Raw genomic sequence first — 18,697 nt, 5'->3', positions numbered from 1 at the left:
ATAGATATACTTTAACAACATTACAGTCAAGGATTTTGGACATGGTTATAAATAAGAAGCCAATTATCTGTTCCTAGCACACTGCTGTCAATTTCAAATCTTAACGAGTAATTATTACTATATTTTTCTACATCAGCTACAACAGTCTACAAAAATACAGTTATGGTTTAAGTAGCAAAGGCCCTAGCATTCAGGGAATTTCTGCTACTTATCAAAAATGTGGGCATTAGAGTATATTGATTTTTAGTCTAATTCTAAAAATATAGAAATTAAGGGTTACAAGACAGGAATGACTACACCTGTATTGTATCCTAATCCTTCTGAACTATCTAAGCATTATTTTTTACTAAAAAGCACAACTCCCTGTGGCTTGTTTTAAGATGCCAAATAACATGCAAAAGCTAGAGAAGTGTATGTTGGCTATGGGCTATTTCTGTTGCAAACTGTGGCTTTCCAATATATTTTCACATTGATAATACTGCTTTGAGAAAATCAAGATAGTTACCACATCTACTTTGGAGTGAATAAATTAAGGTTGTGTCTGAGAGGTTAAAAATTTACTTGATGGGGGTCTGGAGAGATAGCACAGCGGCGTTTGCCGTGCAAGCAGCCGATCCAGGACCAAAAGGTGGTTGGTTCGAATCCTAGTGTCCCATATGGTCCTCCGTGCCTGCCAGGAGCTATTTCTGAGCATACAGCCAGGGGTAACCCCTGAGCAATGCCGGGTGTGGCCCAAAAACCAACAAAAAAAAATTTTACTTGATGTCTATGACCTTGATTATGCACATATCAAACTAGTGTATTCTTCTCAGACAGTTCACGTTACAAAGAAAAATAGTGACTCTTCTAGTATGCATAAGGCCATGAGCTTAATCCCTGGCCAGGTGTTGTCTTCAACCCTGAGCACCAGTGGGTATGGTTCTGGCAGTTACTAAGCACCCCGGGGAGTCTGGTCCCACGGACCACCTGAGGGGTTGAGCTCTGAACCCAGGAGGGCTTTGTAGTGGGTCTCTGCATTTGCTGAGTATGGCCCCTATTATGAAACAGATAATAGTAAAAAAAAAGAAAGAAAAGAAAAAATTCTTAGGTTTTAAAGACTGAGTTAAAAGCCTCCTATAGTCACAGGCCACTCTGACATTCTCTCGAGGAATGAATTACTACTTTTCGATGACCTGTGGGATGTGTAGATTATTATTTTGTTTGTTTGTTTGTTTTGGGGGCCACACCCAGTGACGTTCAGGGGTTCCTCCTGGCTCTGCGCTCAGAAATTGGTCCTGGCTTGGGGGATCATATGGGACGCTGAGGATCGAACCACGATCTGTCCTAGCCTAGCAGCGGCAAGGCAGATGCCTTACCACTCTGCACCACCGCTCCCGCCCCTGTTATGTCGAGTATTGGCGCTCAAGACAAGCTACTTCAGCATGTGGATGGGTAAAGGCAGTAACTGGGCATGTCCTCCGTGTTTCATTTCTGGCTCAGGGTTTTCTCCTGGCTCTGCCTCTTGGAGGTGCGTGGTAGACTATATGAGGATACTGGGGATCGAACTTGAACTGGCTGAGTGCAAGGCAAGCACCTAACCCACTACCACTACACTCTCTCTCTGGGTCCTCAGTGATTGCTTATTCATTCTGAAAGTTGCAACCTGCTTTAGTTTGTTTACTGCAGAAGAAAAGAAACAGAAAAGAAAAATAGAATTATAATGAGTTTCATTTAGGCCTTGTATTTTCCTGCTTAAGACAGTCTAGTAACTATCTCTGATGGCCTTTCAGAGCTGTCAAGTGAGGAGAAGCTACAGGGTTGTATTTTATGTTCCACAAGGGTGAGGGTAATGGCTGTTTTTAAAAAGTTTGGTACTGGTGGGCATTGGAAGCTGAGACCAATCAGGCCCAGGAAGTCTGCGGTCTTTACTTAGAGGACACAGATTATTTGGAGTTAAGAGCACTGAAGGCCCTAGAATCTCTAGAAGAAGCACTTGGCATTGTCTCCATTCTTCGCAGCTTTCCTAACGGAAAAAGCCATCACTGCACCTCTTCTGTCATGACCTAGAAGAATGTAACTTAGGAGATGTCATCCATGTGCAGGCTTACTGGTGACAATGTGTTTCCTACCTGAGGAAACTGTCTTCTTACTCTCTAAGGAAATATGAAATAAGTCATCGTGAGGTATGTCGCCTTCCTTGGCAGCCCAGGGATCCAATGCGAGAGACGCTTTCCTGGTTCACTCTATTTTACTTTAGAATTCGCAATCATGTGAATTCTTTACACTTATATTAGTAAACTGATGTTTCCTTTGCTAACCTTGCATTTTTTATTATTCCATTGCCTAAGAACTCATTAGGGAGAGGTGACGTCTCCTGGTTCCCCGACAGAACCTCTTGCGCTTTTGGGAGGATGGAAAATGATGTCACTATGGAAAACAAAAAACCAAATAATCCAGTCTTTTTATAGGTACTTATCTAAAGAAAACAAAGTCACTATCTTGAAAAAATATCTGCATCATGTCTCCAAATGTGTTATTTACAACACCCAAGACAAAATTAACTAAGGAATCTTGCAAGAGATGAAAGGACAGAAATAAATATTACTCAGGTATAATAAAGGAGAAAAATTTGGATATCTTATCTCGACAGAGCTACTGGTCTACTGTATGCAGAATCCATTTGCTAAAACAGGATAGTTAAGATATGCACTTTCCACGATTTAAACGCGAAAGAAACAAAACTACTTTAGAACTTTAATCAATGATAAGCATGAGGTCATGTATACACATGTCTGAACTTACTCTGAATTGCATGCAAAAGTGAGATTCACTGATGTAAGTGAAGGATAAAATGATACCTTGAAAACCTGGGTGTAAGGTATGTAAGTGTATGATCAACTTTCCTACATAATGGAAACTTTCCACAAAAGAATGTTGAAAATAAGAATTCTATTCATTCAAAGCTGGGAAAATAATTTTAAAGTGCTTTTTTAAATGAGCCCAAGCACTAAGCCAGCACTGCTGGGTTTGGGTCAAAAACAAAACTAAACTAAAAATAAAGAAATAAGAACAGAGCCCGGAGAGATAGCACAGCGGCGTTTGCCTTGCAAGCAGCCGATCCAAGACCAAAGGTGGCTGGTTCGAATCCCGATGTCCCATATGGTCCCCTGTGCCTGCCAGGAGCTATTTCTGAGCAGACAGCCAGGAGTAACCCCTGAGTACCGCCGGGTGTGGCCCAAAAAAAACAACAAAAAAAAAAAAAAAAAAAAAGAAATAAGAACAAAACAACAACAAAAAAGAAATAAAAACAACAAAAAAGGATGTGACATGTTTACTTTTATTTCCCTTTATTTGGGGGGGGGGATTGGAACATACCTGGTCATGCTCAGGGACCATTCCTGGTTCATCCCTCCTGGCAGTACTTGGGGAACCACACATGGTACCTGGGATCTAACCAGGGTCAGTTGCCATGTCAGGCAAGTCACTTAACCCCAGTGCTACCTCAACAGACCCAGGACTTGATAGGTTTTAAAAGAACCAGCCAATCTTCCTATATTAGGTGCTACAGATATCTCAAATAAGGTAAATTATATCTGCACAAAGAAATGTATCTTGGATTTACAGTTTAAATTTTAGAATTAATTTTATTCTTTGCCCCTGCCCTTCCCTTCAGTGTTGTGATGACTAGAGGTTGCAGACACACTGGTTGTGGTACTCAGTGGGTGTTGCACTCTTAGCTGAGGACACAAAGTCTGGTGGTGATGCTCACCAGGGGCTGTGTCCTGCTGTGGTGTTTGCACAAATGTTTAGTCGCATTGTACACCAGGATTGGACTCTTATTTTCTGGTGCCTACAGACAGCTGGCAGACAAACACAAATGGTAGGGTTCCCATGATCATGCACTGGGCATATAAAACAACCGGGGATTTGAATTGCAACCATCTGCCTGTCAGGCAGGTACTTGAAGCTTCCAGACTATTCTTCCAAGACCTAGAATTGATAATTTCTGAGGAAAATCCATTTTTTTGGTCTACTAATCATGAGATGCATTATCAGAAAGATTAAGGTAAACACCTACTTAGGTAACTACCTTAGAAGTATTTCACCAATGAACTTTACTACAGAAATGTACTATGTATTGGGTCACACTGATAGTACAGAAGTAGGTCGTTTGCCTTGCATGTGGCCAACCTGAATTTGGTCCCGAATATCCCATATAGTCTCCTGAGTCCGCCAGGAGTAATTTCTGAGCACAAAGCATCTAAGCATTTCTGGGTGTAGGACCAAAACCAAAACAAACAACAGAAATATATCAATCCTCTTTTGGGAATAGAATAAATCATTTCTAGCACATTCTATGAGGTCAGAATCAACCTAAGATCCAAACCAATGACATTTCAAGAAAACTGTGGTCAAGGGCTGGGAAGGTGGCGCTAGAGGTAAGGTGTCTGCCTTGCAAGCACTAGGGTAGGATGGACCACGGTTCGATCCCCCAGCGTCCCATATGGTCCCCCCAAGCCAGGGGCGATTTCTGAGCGCATAGCCAGGAGTAACCCCTGAGCGTCAAACGAGTGTGGCCCAAAAAAACAAAAACAAAAACAAAAAACAAAAAGAAAACTGTGGTCAATATATCTCCTAGCCATGTAGTCAACAATCTGCAACAAATAAAGGCAAAACAAATTAGAGGCAGGTTGACTCTAATGCATAAAAATAATCATACATTAGGAGCAAGTGGGATTTATCTCAGGTATGCAAGGCTAGTTCTATATTTCAAAAACAATGAATGCAATCTATTGCATAAACAAATAAGCTAAAGAAACGGGTCATATTAACAGGTAGAGAAAAATAATTCAATAAAATCAAATACCAATTCATGATAGGAAAGTCTCAGGGTTGGAGAGTATGTTTGCACAGAGGAGGACCTCACTCCCCAATCACAAGGTCATTGGTGTGCTGTTGAGAGTGACTCCCAAACGCTTGAAAGGGGAGTAACCCTGAGCTCTGCTAAATGTGTCCATCCAAAATAAGAAGGGTAGTGGAAAGATCTCAATTGTTCACAACAGATGACTCACAGGGCTGAAAGATAGTACAGCAGGTGAAGTGCCTGCCTTGCACAAGGCCGACAGGATCCAGTCCCTGGTAGCACATACTGCCCCTGAACACTGCCAGGAGTGAGCTGGGAGCACAGAGCGAGGAGTAAGCCCTGAGCTCAAAGGGTGTGCCCCCTCCAAAAAAAATAAAAACAAAAAAAAAAAGTGGCACAAAGCCAGAGAGATAGCATGGAGGTAAGGTGATTGCCTTGCATGCAGAAGAATGGTGGTTCGAATCTCGGCATCCCATATGGTCCCCCGAGCCTGCCAGGAGTGATTTCTGAGTGTAGAACCAGGAGTTACCCCTGAGCACTGCCAGGTGTGAACCAAAAACAACAACAACAACAACAAAAAGGTGGCACAGAGATGACAAACACTTCCATTAAAAATAACAATAAGATGGGCCCGGAGAGATAGCACAGCGGCGTTTGCCTTGCAAGCAGCTGATCCAGGACCAAAGGTGGTTGGTTCGAATCCCAGTGTCCCATATGGTTCCCCCGTGCCTGCCAGGAGCTATTTCTGAGCAGACAGCCAGGAGTAGCCTCTGAGCTAATAAATAAATAAATATAATAAATAAACAAATAAATAAATAAATTGTTAATAGAACTTCTTGGCTACGTTCTCTCTTGGTTAAGAAAGAGGGAGTTAAGATGTTAAGACTCAAGTTAGGTCTCACTGACTGACGTTTTTTGAAAAGCTGCTCTCCATTTGGATATAATAAACCAAGTTTCTTTTGTTCATCTAACTTTTATCAACCTGGATTACAAGCCCTGGTACCTAATCACAGGGTATAATAAGTCTTGCTTCTAGTACATGACTAAGGCATTTGTAAGAAAAATTTCTTATAGTTAGCTTTCATGTTTTGAAGTGGATATTTTTGTTCTCTTTTCTCTTATAAGTAGTTTGGGTACAACAGCATAATGACCTATTAACAGAACCCCTTTAGTAATGTTTCCCTATGGCGGTGGGTCACATTTAGGTTTAGTGAGACACATCTCAATTCCAATATGGCTTCATTTCTCCAACACTATGTGAATTTAAATAGTCTGCTCATTTTTCTGCAGTTCAGCTACCTTGGGAGTAAAATAATGAGATTGGTACTTCTTTTCAGGGACTGCTGTGTTGGATTGAATGAGAATATGTTTATAATGTGTTTTCAAGTTTAAACTAAATGGTGTAAGTAGGCAAGCCCTTTAAGGGCTTTAAAAGCTGCTTCTTAGAACCAGGGTAAACAACAAAGGCACATCTAAATTATGGGCTTGTTACGGTTACAGACTACTGATCAGAAATGGTGGCTTGATAAAGACCTATAGAAAAGACCTGTAGAGAAGAGAATGCAGAGAAAGTTTGGCATGATAAAAGGAAAGTTTTGAGAGTCTAATAACCCAGGATGTACAGATAAAAAATAAAGGAAGTAGGGGCAGAGCGGTGGCAGATTGGCAGAGTGCATGCTCTGCATGCAGAAGACCTGAGTTCAATCTACTGCAAGATGACCCTGGGCATCCAGGAGTGACCTTTGAGCACCAAGTCCCCACAAAAAACAAGAAGAATGGAAAATTATAAAAATCGGAAGCACACGATTTCAAGTTCACACTCTGGAAGGAAGAGAGAAGAGAGAAGTAGAGAAGGCTGAAAGGCTCTATGCAAAGGATTAAGGAACTAATGGACACCAATAGAAACAAGAAACTAAGGACGTTTTGGAAGCAAGAGTCTGTAAAGCAGGAGACTAGACGATTTAGTAATCACCTGCATCCAAAGCTGAACAATGAAAACTCTCTCGTCTAATACTCCAAATTCAAAGAACGAGAGCCAAGGAGGAGGAAAAGATTTCAGAAGAGAAGGCAGAGCGTAAGAGAGGCGAGAGAAAGGTATCAAGCCATAAGTGGTAGTGTACATGTTCAGTTTAAAGACATTCATTCCTTCTTTTTCAGTATGAAAATTCAGAGCCTGGGATCTAAAACCACTTGGCAGCTGTGTAATCTTGGCAAGTCACTTCACTACTACGAGTCTGACCTTTTTCATAGATCTGGTTTTAGAGAATCTACAAAATTAATGAAGAGAGGAAAGTATCTGACTCGTAGTAACAGAGTCTAACTGTATTTCTTTTCTTCTTCCCATTTCTCTGGGCTAGAATACTGCTTCTTAAATTCAACTGGCTTTTCAAGCACTTAAGAAAATACAAGATCAAATTCTGGTCTGTTATTCCAGAAACAAGCCCTGGGGTTGCTCTAAATTGCTTAAACAGTTCTTCCAGTGAACGTAACCATAATGACAAAATATTCCCATTCACTGCCCTATTCAATTCTGGAAGATGATTTAACATGTCTCTTGCACCAATATGTTCTATTTCTCTATTACATTGCTAATGCAGCAGAAAAAAAATCTGAGGACTGTGGACAATCGAACTAGGAAAAGGAAATTCAAGGGTGAGGGAGACAGAGATAAACTTGTTTTAAAACTGCATGAACATTTACGTCATATGTCTGGATGCTGCAATGATGATCTAACAGGTATATGGCCCACTTGTAGATTTCAGTCAGCAGAATGGCCTTATATTAAGATGAGCAGCTAAGCCTTCTGGCAGGTACATCCTTTACCTGAAGGGCCTGGCGCCAATTTACACAAACTCCTTCCAGAGAACGAAGTTCAGAAAGCAACCCCTTCCCCAAGGGTCCCTACTTCACTCCTCTCCTTCTAATGAACATGAATGAAAGGTTACGAGGAGGGGGTATCTATATGAACTTAATAAAGAGAAAGGATTTCTGAATTAAAACTGACTCCCCTTTATTTAGCATAAAATGATTGGAACCAGACCCTCTGGTTTTATTATGACTGCTTTAACTTCTCTTTCTCTAAGACCTTTGCTTTAGATTTTCTCTAAGTCTTATTGTTTGCCATCTTCCTTTTCTAGTGCCCCTTCCCCCCTTTTTCATGCTAGTAACATTGCTATTAAAGCTAACAGCTAAGTCTATCCTCTTGGATTCAATATAAACTTTACTGTTTCTCTCTTCTCTGGATTTTGTGAATTCAGAAGTTTAATTCAATACATGTTGCTAAGGCCTACTGGATATTGGCACTGTTCTTGGTCAGAGGTTCTCAATTTTAAACTATTCTGGAACAACAACAAAAACCATTCGTGGGGCCTGGAGAGATAGCACAGCGGTGTTTGCCTTGCAAGCAGCCGATCCAGGACCAAAGGTGGTTGGTTCGAATCCCGGTGTCCCATATGGTCCCCCGTGCCTGCCAGGAGCTATTTCTGAACAGACAGCCAGGAGGAACCCCTGAGCACCGCTGGGTGTGACCCCCCCAAAAAAATCATTCGTGGCCCTGCTGGATCTCTCTATTCTTTATGAAACAAAAAACAATTTAAATTTACTCTGACATCTTTTTATTTATTTATTTATTTATTTGTTTATTTTTGTTTTTTGGGCCACACCCGGTGATGCTCAGGGGCTACTCCTGGCTATGAGCTCAGAAATCGCTCCTTGCTAGGGGGACCCTATGGGACGCCAGGGGATCGAACGGTGGTCTGTCCCAGGCTAGTGCCAGCAAGGCAGATGCCTTACCACTTTGCACCACGGCTCCGGCCCCATACTCTGACATCTTTAAAGTAGAATTCAGGAGGTATTTTAAATAAAATTTGAATTGCAATTAAACAAAGAAACAGAAAACAAACTCCTAATTATTCATGAGAATACTATTAATGGTTTCTGTCCCTTCTCCTAACCATTTCGTGAGCCATCCCTGGAAGTACTCAGGAGGTGTCTAGACCATAAGGAGTGCCAGGGATTGAACAGGGGTCGGCTATATACAACAAAGTGGCCATAACTCTTGTACTATCTTTTTGATGCGACTACTGAGCCCTGAATCATTCCATCATGACACCCCCTCCCCACCCTGAGAAACCCAGTTCTAGATAATGGAAATGAAAAATAGTTTGTCTCCTGCTGTGGCCTGAGGTACTCTACAGGAAAAAGAGAAAAGCAGCGAACTCGGATGAAAAGGACGAAGTGATGGGGACATTCAAATATCTTTTTTTTTTTTTTTTGAGGAGCAGAGGAGGGCCATGATGCTGGAAGGTCTTTGGTGCCAGGGATCAAACTCAGGATTCTGGGTGCAAAGCCTGTGTCCTGTTCTGAGTTCTCTTCTGGATCCCGAGTGAGGCGTGGAGAGAAGGCACTCTGTTGCTAAGTGAAGGTTACCCTTGCTTTATTCTGCATGTTTTAAGAGGGCTGCCTGATAGCCAATTCTTTCAAATAACATTTCAATGACTAGATTTCTTTTACAGAAAAGTTCTTTATAAAATTTAAGACTTTGGGAGCTGGAGAGATAGTCCTGAGGAGAGGGTGTTTTCTTTGCATGTGGTCATCCTGAATCCCACCCCCTGCATCCCCATATGGTTCTCCTGAGTATTCAAAGAAATGATACTGAGTATAGAGCAAGGATTTACTCCTGAGCATCATCAAATGCGGCCCAGAAGAATGAAAAGAGAAAATTTCTTAACATATAGGAGATGGACATTTTTTGTGATTAAAAAGTGAAATATGACCATGGCAATGCCTTAGTTATCTTTATCTCTGTTTGCTACCAGTATCTCTGGATCACTGAAATAGTGCAGGACCTAAAAGTCATAATTGACTAATCTTTTCAGACCCTTAACTATTAAATGAAGGCCCTGGATAGATGAGGGCATCAACAGTCACAGGGACTAATATCTGTTGAAACCTTACTATTTGCTAAATATGGGAAAAGCAACAAAAAAGCGACAAAAACAACACAAAATACTTGTTGGTGGAAGGCACTGTTCATTCAAAGGGTCACTTTGTAGGTACTAACTTAATATTTTTGCAACAACTCTAAAAAATAGGTACTACTGACTCACCTGTTTTGGTTTCACACACAGTGGTGCTCAGGGGTATTCCTGTCTCTATACTCAGGTGGTATTTGGGGGATAAATGTAAGCGATGCTGGGAATCAAACCTGGGATTGCTGTGGGCAAGGCGACATTATTTTTTCTGGCTCTTTCCTGCAATTATTTTTGGATATTTATAGCACATTTCAGAAAAACTGAAATATCTTATAACTGAAGCTCTAGCTAACTAACACCTGCTAAACCTGTGATGGCATTGTGCTAAACTAATGTCAATTGGTATCTTAGAACAATAACTGGAAAAGACAATATCAGTCACACACGAACTCTTGCAGTTACTCTATTACGGGAAGAGAGAAAGGCAAAAAACAAACAAACAAAACAAAAGACTTAAAGATATCAGGAAAATATGCAATAGTCTGTTCACTTTTCAAGTCTCTTGGTAAAGTTACGATGGGCCTTCTTTCCTAGAACATTGATAGGCTTTTTCTGATTCATTATAAAGAAATGGTATGTGAGTAAAACACAATAGAGTTAATGTATGTAAAGGGTGTGTGTGTGTGTGTGTTTCCCACAAAGGTAGGCCAAGAAACCTCTATGTTTGGCCAAAAATCGTTTCGTCTAGGAGGAGACAGGTAGACTATATTCAATTGCTGTCTGGCCCTCAAATGCTTCCTGATGACAAATAACTACCCTGGTAGTATGTAGATAGAGAGAATTTGACATCCCAATTTTCTCAGCTTTAGCCTCTTCTGGCATGCAACATTCTAACCCAAAGAACTTTTTGAAATGGTATCAAGTACTTCACCTTCTTTCACACTCGGGAGCAAGTCATTTGGCAAGTTTCCCATCTTCACAGTATATTCCCCTTTCTGCAACTTACCTCGTCATCCTTCTTGGCAATGCTTGCTAGTGAGAGGAGTACACGTGTCCTCATCATTTTAAGATGCTTAACACCAAGACACAGACTATTCAGGGCGGACTGACTCCACAAGAGTGAGATCACTAATAAGCACGGGCAGTGAACGCAGGAGCACAGGGCCACCACTATGTGTGAACTTATTAATCATAATTATTATTTTTTCTAAGAAAAGGATTTCCTTAGTCAAACCTCCAGGGCATCAGATCAAAGGGAGATACTGCTACAGCTGGACTGTATTTTCCAGCCAACTGGCCGGGGAGGAGAATCTAGACAGGGTCCTGGCAACTGTTTAACATAGCGGCAATCCATTCAAGAGAGGAAAGAGAATTCTTTAGGACAATTTTTTTGAAGAGTCTACTTTTAGTTAAAATTTTTTTAAAACTTTTTCCTTTTAGGAACAGTTTGGGAATCATAGTCCTACCAGTTTTCTGACATGGATACACCAGGAGAATGAGTGACTGAGATTTCAACACAGTCTTCTCTAGAAAGCAACCGAAGGGGGCATTCAGGCACAATAAAATTTTTTTGTATATATTATATATCCCAAACCTCCTGGCAGATTAAGTGATCCATTTTCAATTTACAGTTTGGTATAGGTCACTCCAAACTTTACCAGGACACTATAAACTCATGCTACTCATGGTGATTGATTGCAAAAGTCACAGTGGGAGAAATTTAGTTCTATGCCCTGGAAGTTTTCCCAAAATTGTGTAAAAGGAAATTATAAAAGTGACTAAAACACACAAGAACAAAAGCCACAAAATTCAAACCCCACTATGTCAGAAGCATAGCAATACACACAAGATTTATGTGGAAATGAGAAAACAGAAAGCACACAAAAAAGTTTTATGAATTACAGAGAAATCAGATGTGAGAATGATTGTGTGAAAAAAAAATGTAAGCAGACAAACATTTCTGTAGTCAAGGAAAGCTGTTTCTCACCGTTCTGAACAAAATGGCTGAACTAAGAGCATGTTTGGCTATGCCCAGATACCCTCCTCCTCATCCTATGGAGAGAGAGATGACAATGCCCCAGAGCAGCATGGGAATGAAAAAGAGTTGGTTAGTATTTGAAACAAAGACATAAGCATAATGTAGTAGAAGAAAATGGTCTCAGATTTCTTTATTTTTCTTTTTTTTTTTTTTTTATCTTTTCTCTTTATCTTTGGTCTCTGATTTCTTGCTTCTTTTTATGTTAGATTCGAACTCCTCAAGTCACCAAATTAGTAATTAGTTTGTCATATATTTCTACTCTTCCTATCTTGCCAAGAGACTGTCTCTTGCTAGGACTGGCTAACATACCAAGTTGCACACTTTCATCATCTCTTTTACTTCTTATTCTACTTTTTTCTATTTGGTTTCCCTCCTTTTACTCTGAGGCATCCAATTCCTTGTACCTATTATCAAAACCAGTTCCAAGGAAAGGATAGAATACTTATCTTATGTATGCGGGCATAAATTTAATTTCAGTTATTTTGGAAACAGGTGGAGAAAGCCAAATAATTACTTGGCAGGGGAAGACTGCTGACATCAAGCAGTCAGCCCTGCATTTTGCCGAAAAACTGTACTGTTTTCTCTCTAAAATGTAAGATTCGCCTTAACTGACTTTGTAAATGTTATCATACTGTGACTCTATCTTCTGAAACTTAGAAAAAACATGCAATTTGGATATCATTGCTGCTTTTGTCTGTAATATTTCTCTTCTGTCTAAGACAATGCCATTTCTATCATTTCACAGAGATGGTTAGTGGGGGAGTTTCCCCGAACTCTTTACTCATATGGATGTAATTACTTAACTATTATTTTTTTCCTTCAGCTATATATTTTAAGACTGAGTATGATGGAGATGTTGAAATCTGATTTTTGGCAATGGGATATGAGGTAATCTGTTCACCACTCTCCCCCATCCATCATTTTCAAGATCTTGGGAGAGTTCCCTTCTTTCAAAAAAGTGCAGTTGAATATGGTTCCCTTCAGACCCATCAGTGTTTTTTTTTTTTTTTTTTTTTTTTTTTACATTGATGAGAATTCGAAGGCAACAATTTTCCTTGAAAATGACCAACAGGGGAAGGGTCCACCACAGAAATTAGAGTGAAAAAACGATTTCATTCTTCCCATTTAATAGGTGATGCACGCAGATGAAACATTCTGTAAATAAACACTAGTTATTGCTACACTGAGTTTTGTCCTCTGAGCTCACCAAGGTCTTGTTTTACTAAGAGACCTCGTTTCTTTAATAAGATAACTACAAATTACTGTCTATCTGAGAAGTTATTTTTTCCTCAGTCTGATTTAAAGTTTATCACAATATTTTAGTGTCTTCCCTTAAAATATTCAAAATCGTCAACCACTTTTCTAGACATAACTAAAACCCACAAGTAAGAACTGTGCTTTTAGAATTATTTTATTTTTCTTACTCTGACTCTAAACCTGTAACACACTAACACAAAATATGGAAAAGTAAAAAGTGCACTGAGTTTTGCAAGTCACTCAGGAGCGACCTTACCTGGTCTGGGGAGGGTTTGTGATTGGTTTGATTGGAATGAGAGGATTTGAAGTGGTCATCCTCATAGTTGTCGGCCATTAGCTTCATTCGATTTTGCGTCTAGGAGAAAATGATCCATAATTTAATTTAAATACAATTTCTAAGACATTAGAAATACCAAATAATAATAAGTGGCTTAAAGATGTGAGAAGATCACCTGAATTTATTGCTACTGGGGGAGTGGTAGAATGCTGACCTTGCTGATGAGAGGCCACAGGTTTGTTTGATCCCTGGCAACATCCCACATGCTGAGTGTGATCTCAATGATAATGCCAACTGAGGTCCCCAGGACTGCAAAAGGAGGGTGTGAGCCCCACAACTCAATGTGTGTGACCTCTGCGCAATCCTAGGCTAGCACTGTAACCAGCAGATGAACAGGTACAAGCAAGTGTGCAACCACTTAGAAATAGAACGAATGTGTGCAACCATGGCAGTCAAGTGTGTGCAATCCCTGGTTACTGCAGTACGACAGAGGGAAGGAAAGGGTATCACAAGTGAATAGTAGACAGGTGTATCTTAATAAAAGGATTTCTGAGCATTTGGGGGAACAAATGCTTAAGATCTGCTATGAAATGAATAGCACCCCCAAATTCCTGGTGAAGATAGTACTTTTTAATATCTTCGTTTATTTTTTAATATATTTACGTACCATGATTACAAACATGTTTTTAGTTGGGTTTTAGTTATAAACAAAGAAAATACCCCCTTCACCAGTGCCATATCCCCACCCCCAGTTCCCTCCAAGAGAGAGTCTTTTGGAGAGGAAAGTTAAATGACCTCAGAAATGATTTACATGTTCATCCAAAGGAAACATTTTACATAACTTACTTTGCAAATTAATCAATTCAGAAAATGCAGGGTATACTAAACATGAAAACAGCAATATAATGCACTAGGCTATTGGTAAAACAGGTTTTTGATGAGGTGAAAATGAACTTATTATTGTACTAATAAGAATATCATACTACTTAAATATATCTACTGTAGGTATATTAAAAAGGGAACACAAAATTATCTAAAACTTTCTCTAACTGTATATAACTATTTCAATATTCTGATATATATATCCAGCCTCTGCCCTACGGGTATAAAAGTATGCTCTTCTAATTCATTCAGTCTATCCAAAAGTTAATATTCCTTATGGTCTATTTTGATATCTGGTAGATGTCCAATCCCTCTGCACTTGTCTTTTCTCTGTAGCGGTAAAGTGCTGGGGCTTAGAAGTGCCTGGCTTTTAAGTCTAGGATCCTAAATTCAAATCTCTTGTGTCTCACGTGTGTGAGCGTGATCTGAGAAGCTAGCTGTGCTGTGTGAGACTGGTACCACTGCTGTCTGTGAGATCCCTGGCATCAGAGGTGGTTTCTGGGTACAACATAACCAGAAATCTGTATTATAAGCAACAGAAAAAGGGGAGCAACTTCTGGTAAATACTGCAATGAAAATTGACGATGAGAGACAGAGACATAGACAGGAGAGAGGGCAGGGAGAGAGAGAGAGAGAGAGAGAGAGAGAGAGAGAGAGAGAGAGAGAGAGAGAGAGAGAGAGAGAGAGAGGGCAGGGAGAGAGAGGGCAGGGAGAGAGAGAGAAAGAGAGAGAGAGAGAGAGAATATGAACCAGAGGGTAGGAGGGCAACTGGGGACATGGTATTATGAACAACCTTGTAGCCACAGTGTCAAATAAAGTAATAAAAAAATTCACAACAGGGACTGGAGTGATGGTCCAGCAGGGAAGGCAGATGTGCATGCAGCCGACCCAGAGTCAATTCCTGGCATCCCATATAGTTCTCTGAGCCTGCCAGGAGTAGTTTTTGAGTGCAGATCCAGGAGTAACCCCAGATCACCACTCGTTGTGGCCCAAGAAAACCAAAACCGACAAAACAACCACAGCACAGATACAAGTCAACAGCAAAGGTCGCGTCAAAGACCAGAGTGCCATAGCAGGGAACAGTCAGCTCTGAAGAGCGCATGCTTCAACCGAGAGCTAAGCACCGCTCTGGCGAGTGCTGGTGAGTGCACGTTTAAACACTGGAGTCAGGAGAGTACAAAGCCCTGAAGAGTGCCTTGAATGAGGTGGCTTCATAGACTGGCACGTATGCCGCCATGGGCAGTATTTGACATTCTGCCTAGCTGCATTACAGTTATAGAGGTTTTTCCTTTCATATCCGCTATATTCTCCCTCCCTTCTTCCCTCCATCTCCCCTCCGCCTGTGTTTGTGAGGGGGCACACTTGGTAGTGTTTAGCTCTGTGCTTGGAAGTTGCTCCTCAGACCATGCCCTAGTGGGTGTGACGCTGTGCCTCCTGTATGTGAAGCATAGGCTGCAGCCCAGTGAGCTCTCTCACTAGTTCTTTCTCTAAAAAAAAGAAAAGGACACCTTGGGGTTTGACAACTAACATGCCTGGAGCCTGGAGTTGGTTTCATGATAGTATGCTTCAAGGGTATAGTGGTGAATGCCATTAGGGAAATAACTACACTAACAGCTAGCATGACAATGTTGAAGAATGAGAGAAGTAGAATGCCTGTTACGAATACAGGCACGGGTGGGGGCACTGATGGTGAAGGGGGGTATCTGTTTGACTAAAACCCAACTACAAACATGCTTGTAATCATGGTGCTTACATATTTATAATACAAATAAAAGGAATAGAGAAACCCTGCATCTCTTAGGCCAAGGGAATTTCCTTTCTAATTTCTCCAATATTTACTGCACCTATACAAAAACAAACAAACAAAGCCAAAGAAAAACTTGCCACATCTGCCCCCTTTTCCTTTTAATTATATTTATAGCTTTTAGATAGGGGCTCAACCTTTTTTTTTTTTTTTTTTTTCACAAAACCATAGAACATGAATCATCTTGTTGTGCCTCATATTTCTATGTCTTCCTACAAATTGAGAAAAGAAAAAAAAAGTGGATGGGACCCAGGGGCCAAGCGATCAAGGAGCATTGAGAAGAAATAAAAAATGGTCAGACCTTGGAGCTGGAGCGATAGCACAGCGTTAAGGTGTTTGCTTAGTAAGCAGCCAATGCAGGATGGTCCCCGGTTCGAACCCCGATATCCCATGTGGTCCCCAAGCCTGCCAAAAGTGACTTCTGAGCACAGAGCCAGGAGTAACCCCCTGAGTGCCGTCGGATATGACCCCAAAAAACAAAAACAACCCCCACAAAACAAGGTTAGACCTAAATGCCCAAGCCAAAGTCAACGACAAAAGAATCAAGAGACCCAAACTATAACAAGTTAGACACAAAAAGGACCTGCTACACTAGCAGTCCAGGGGGCTAAGGTGCATGCTGGGAACTGTGGTGGATAGAGGTCAACATGGGTGCTGGGAATGGCCCCAATTCACTATCATTATGTGCCTAAAATACAACCGTGAAAGACTTGTAATTCACATTGGTCTCAATAAAAATTTAAAAAATTGTAGACTAGTGCTTAGTTAATATAATAAGCAGGTACCAATATAAAAACCAATCAAGTTTAGCTATCATCATCATCATATTTTTCATTATTAGTTAAATATTCTACAATATAATTTTAACAAGTTCAGTTGGATGAATGTTTAATTAGTCCCATATGGCTGGACATACAGGTTCCTCATATTTTACTAATGATGCATTTCTTTTTCTTTTATTTATTTATTTATTTTTTTTGTTTTTGGGCCACACTCTGTGGTGCTCAGGCATTACCCCTGGCTCTGCACTCAGAGTGATGTTTTCATTCCTGATGGTGCGTGGGGAACCATATGGGATGCTGGGATAGGACCCGGGTCAGCTGTGTGTAAGGCAAAGGCTCTACCGACTTTGCTATTGCTCTGGCCCCCTATATGCACATTTCTAAACAGTTTCTCCCACAAGTATATAATGACAAAGAAACTATTTAACAGTGATTTATGACGTTAATTTCTAAGGTCATTTTTTTTAATGTCCTGTAGTACTGCACAAGAAATGGGAAGGTTTTTTTTTTTTTTTTTGCATAGCAGCTCTTGGGAAAGGGGAAAAGAGAGAGAGGAGAGAGCAGAGATAAACCTACAAAATGAGCAAAAATATAAGTGGCATCCATTTGGTTAAGCAATTTTTCCATTTCTTAACAAAAATGTGTAGCAACAAACAGTATACTTGGCAAGCTATTTTCTCAGAATATGCGATCCAATTTTTAACACCACTGTTGCATCTAGCATAAGTTTTAAAACACTTAAGTAGTAAGGTCTGCATGGCTGTTCCATCATTTTGCTGATGAAGAACTTGGGCCAGGGAAGTTAAAGGGGTCGGAGGATGCCTGAGCTCTATCTCCAGCACCGCGTGGTCATCAAGAGCAGTGAGAAGACTGAGGGTGCAAACCCTGTTCCTCACACAGAGCCAGAAATAGCCTGTTTCTTTTTTGTTGTTTTGGGGCTGCACCTGGCAATGGTGAGGGGTTACTTCTGGCTCTACACTGAGGAATCACTCTGGCTGACTAGGGTGACCACACAGGATGCTGGAGATCAAACCTGGGTTGGCCATGTGCAAGGCAAAAGCTTTCCCCATTGTGCTATCATTCTGGCCCCAGCCTACTTCTTTTTATCAATGAATTGTTCATCTGTTTATTAACTTGTCCCACACCCTTCCCTTTGTTGTTGATGCGACTTATTACGATAATTAGAGGCTATACACACAGTTGACTGCAGGGCTCATCCATTTTGGGGGAGGATGGAGGCCACACCCAGCAGTGCTCAGGGGTTATTCCTGGCTCTGTGCTCAGGAGTAATTCTTAGCAGAGCTCAGGGGACCACAGGTATCGCTGGGGATTTAAACAAGGATTTGAATGGCATGGCAGCCACAAGCAAGGCAACTGCCTTATCTTCTGTACTATCTCTCTAGCCTTGCTCTCACATTTTTTAAGGTTGTGATGCTCACTGGGGACAGAGATATCACACATCAGGTTGTGGGGCTCACATCCTTGGCCATTGTTTTTACGGAGGACTCACTCCTTGGGCTTTGGTGCTCACACAGGCTGGCAGGGACTTGCTGTGTTAGGTGGGGCCCCCGAGTTAGGGCGCCCACCAAGGTCACTGAGGTGCTCACAGATATGCTGTCAGAGGTTATATTTTCTGGCTATGGTACTCGCAGAGGTTTTGAGCTGCAGTGCCCAATTTGGTGCTCAGAAACACCTGGCCATGGTGACATTCAAAATCACTGGTGGTCTCAGGGATCAAGAGCACAGAGCTACCAGAGTCAAACTGCAGAGCTGGTGGCATCACACTCAGCATACATGGGACACTGGGGCCTTGAACTTGTGATAGCATGCTCTTCAGGCTG

At 41.0% G+C, this 18,697-nt stretch overlaps 1 protein-coding gene across 4 annotated transcripts in view; it reads right to left on the bottom strand.

Annotated features, from left to right (window-relative positions):
• ERC1 (ELKS/RAB6-interacting/CAST family member 1) overlaps positions 1-18,697 on the bottom strand; it is a 434,994-nt gene that overhangs the window by 81,846 nt on the left and 334,451 nt on the right. For 2 of the 4 annotated variants that reach the window (XR_007500261.1, XR_007500262.1), the window contains 2 exons: positions 13,368-13,466; positions 11,804-11,868 (listed from right to left, as the gene is read on the bottom strand). Coding sequence is in view for 2 of the 4 variants with exons in the window: in XM_049783202.1 (XP_049639159.1) it covers positions 13,368-13,466 (99 nt within the window). In the remaining 2 variants the exon portion in view is untranslated. The remainder of the gene's footprint in view (positions 1-11,803; positions 11,869-13,367; positions 13,467-18,697) is intronic. The other 2 variants (XM_049783202.1, XM_049783203.1) reach the window with 1 other exon arrangement.

This window comes from Suncus etruscus, chromosome 11, assembly GCF_024139225.1.
Source record: "Suncus etruscus isolate mSunEtr1 chromosome 11, mSunEtr1.pri.cur, whole genome shotgun sequence".
Lineage (NCBI taxonomy): Eukaryota > Metazoa > Chordata > Mammalia > Eulipotyphla > Soricidae > Suncus > Suncus etruscus.
Note: the sequence above shows the minus strand (reverse complement) of the source record. Positions and strands in the feature narration are given on the sequence as shown.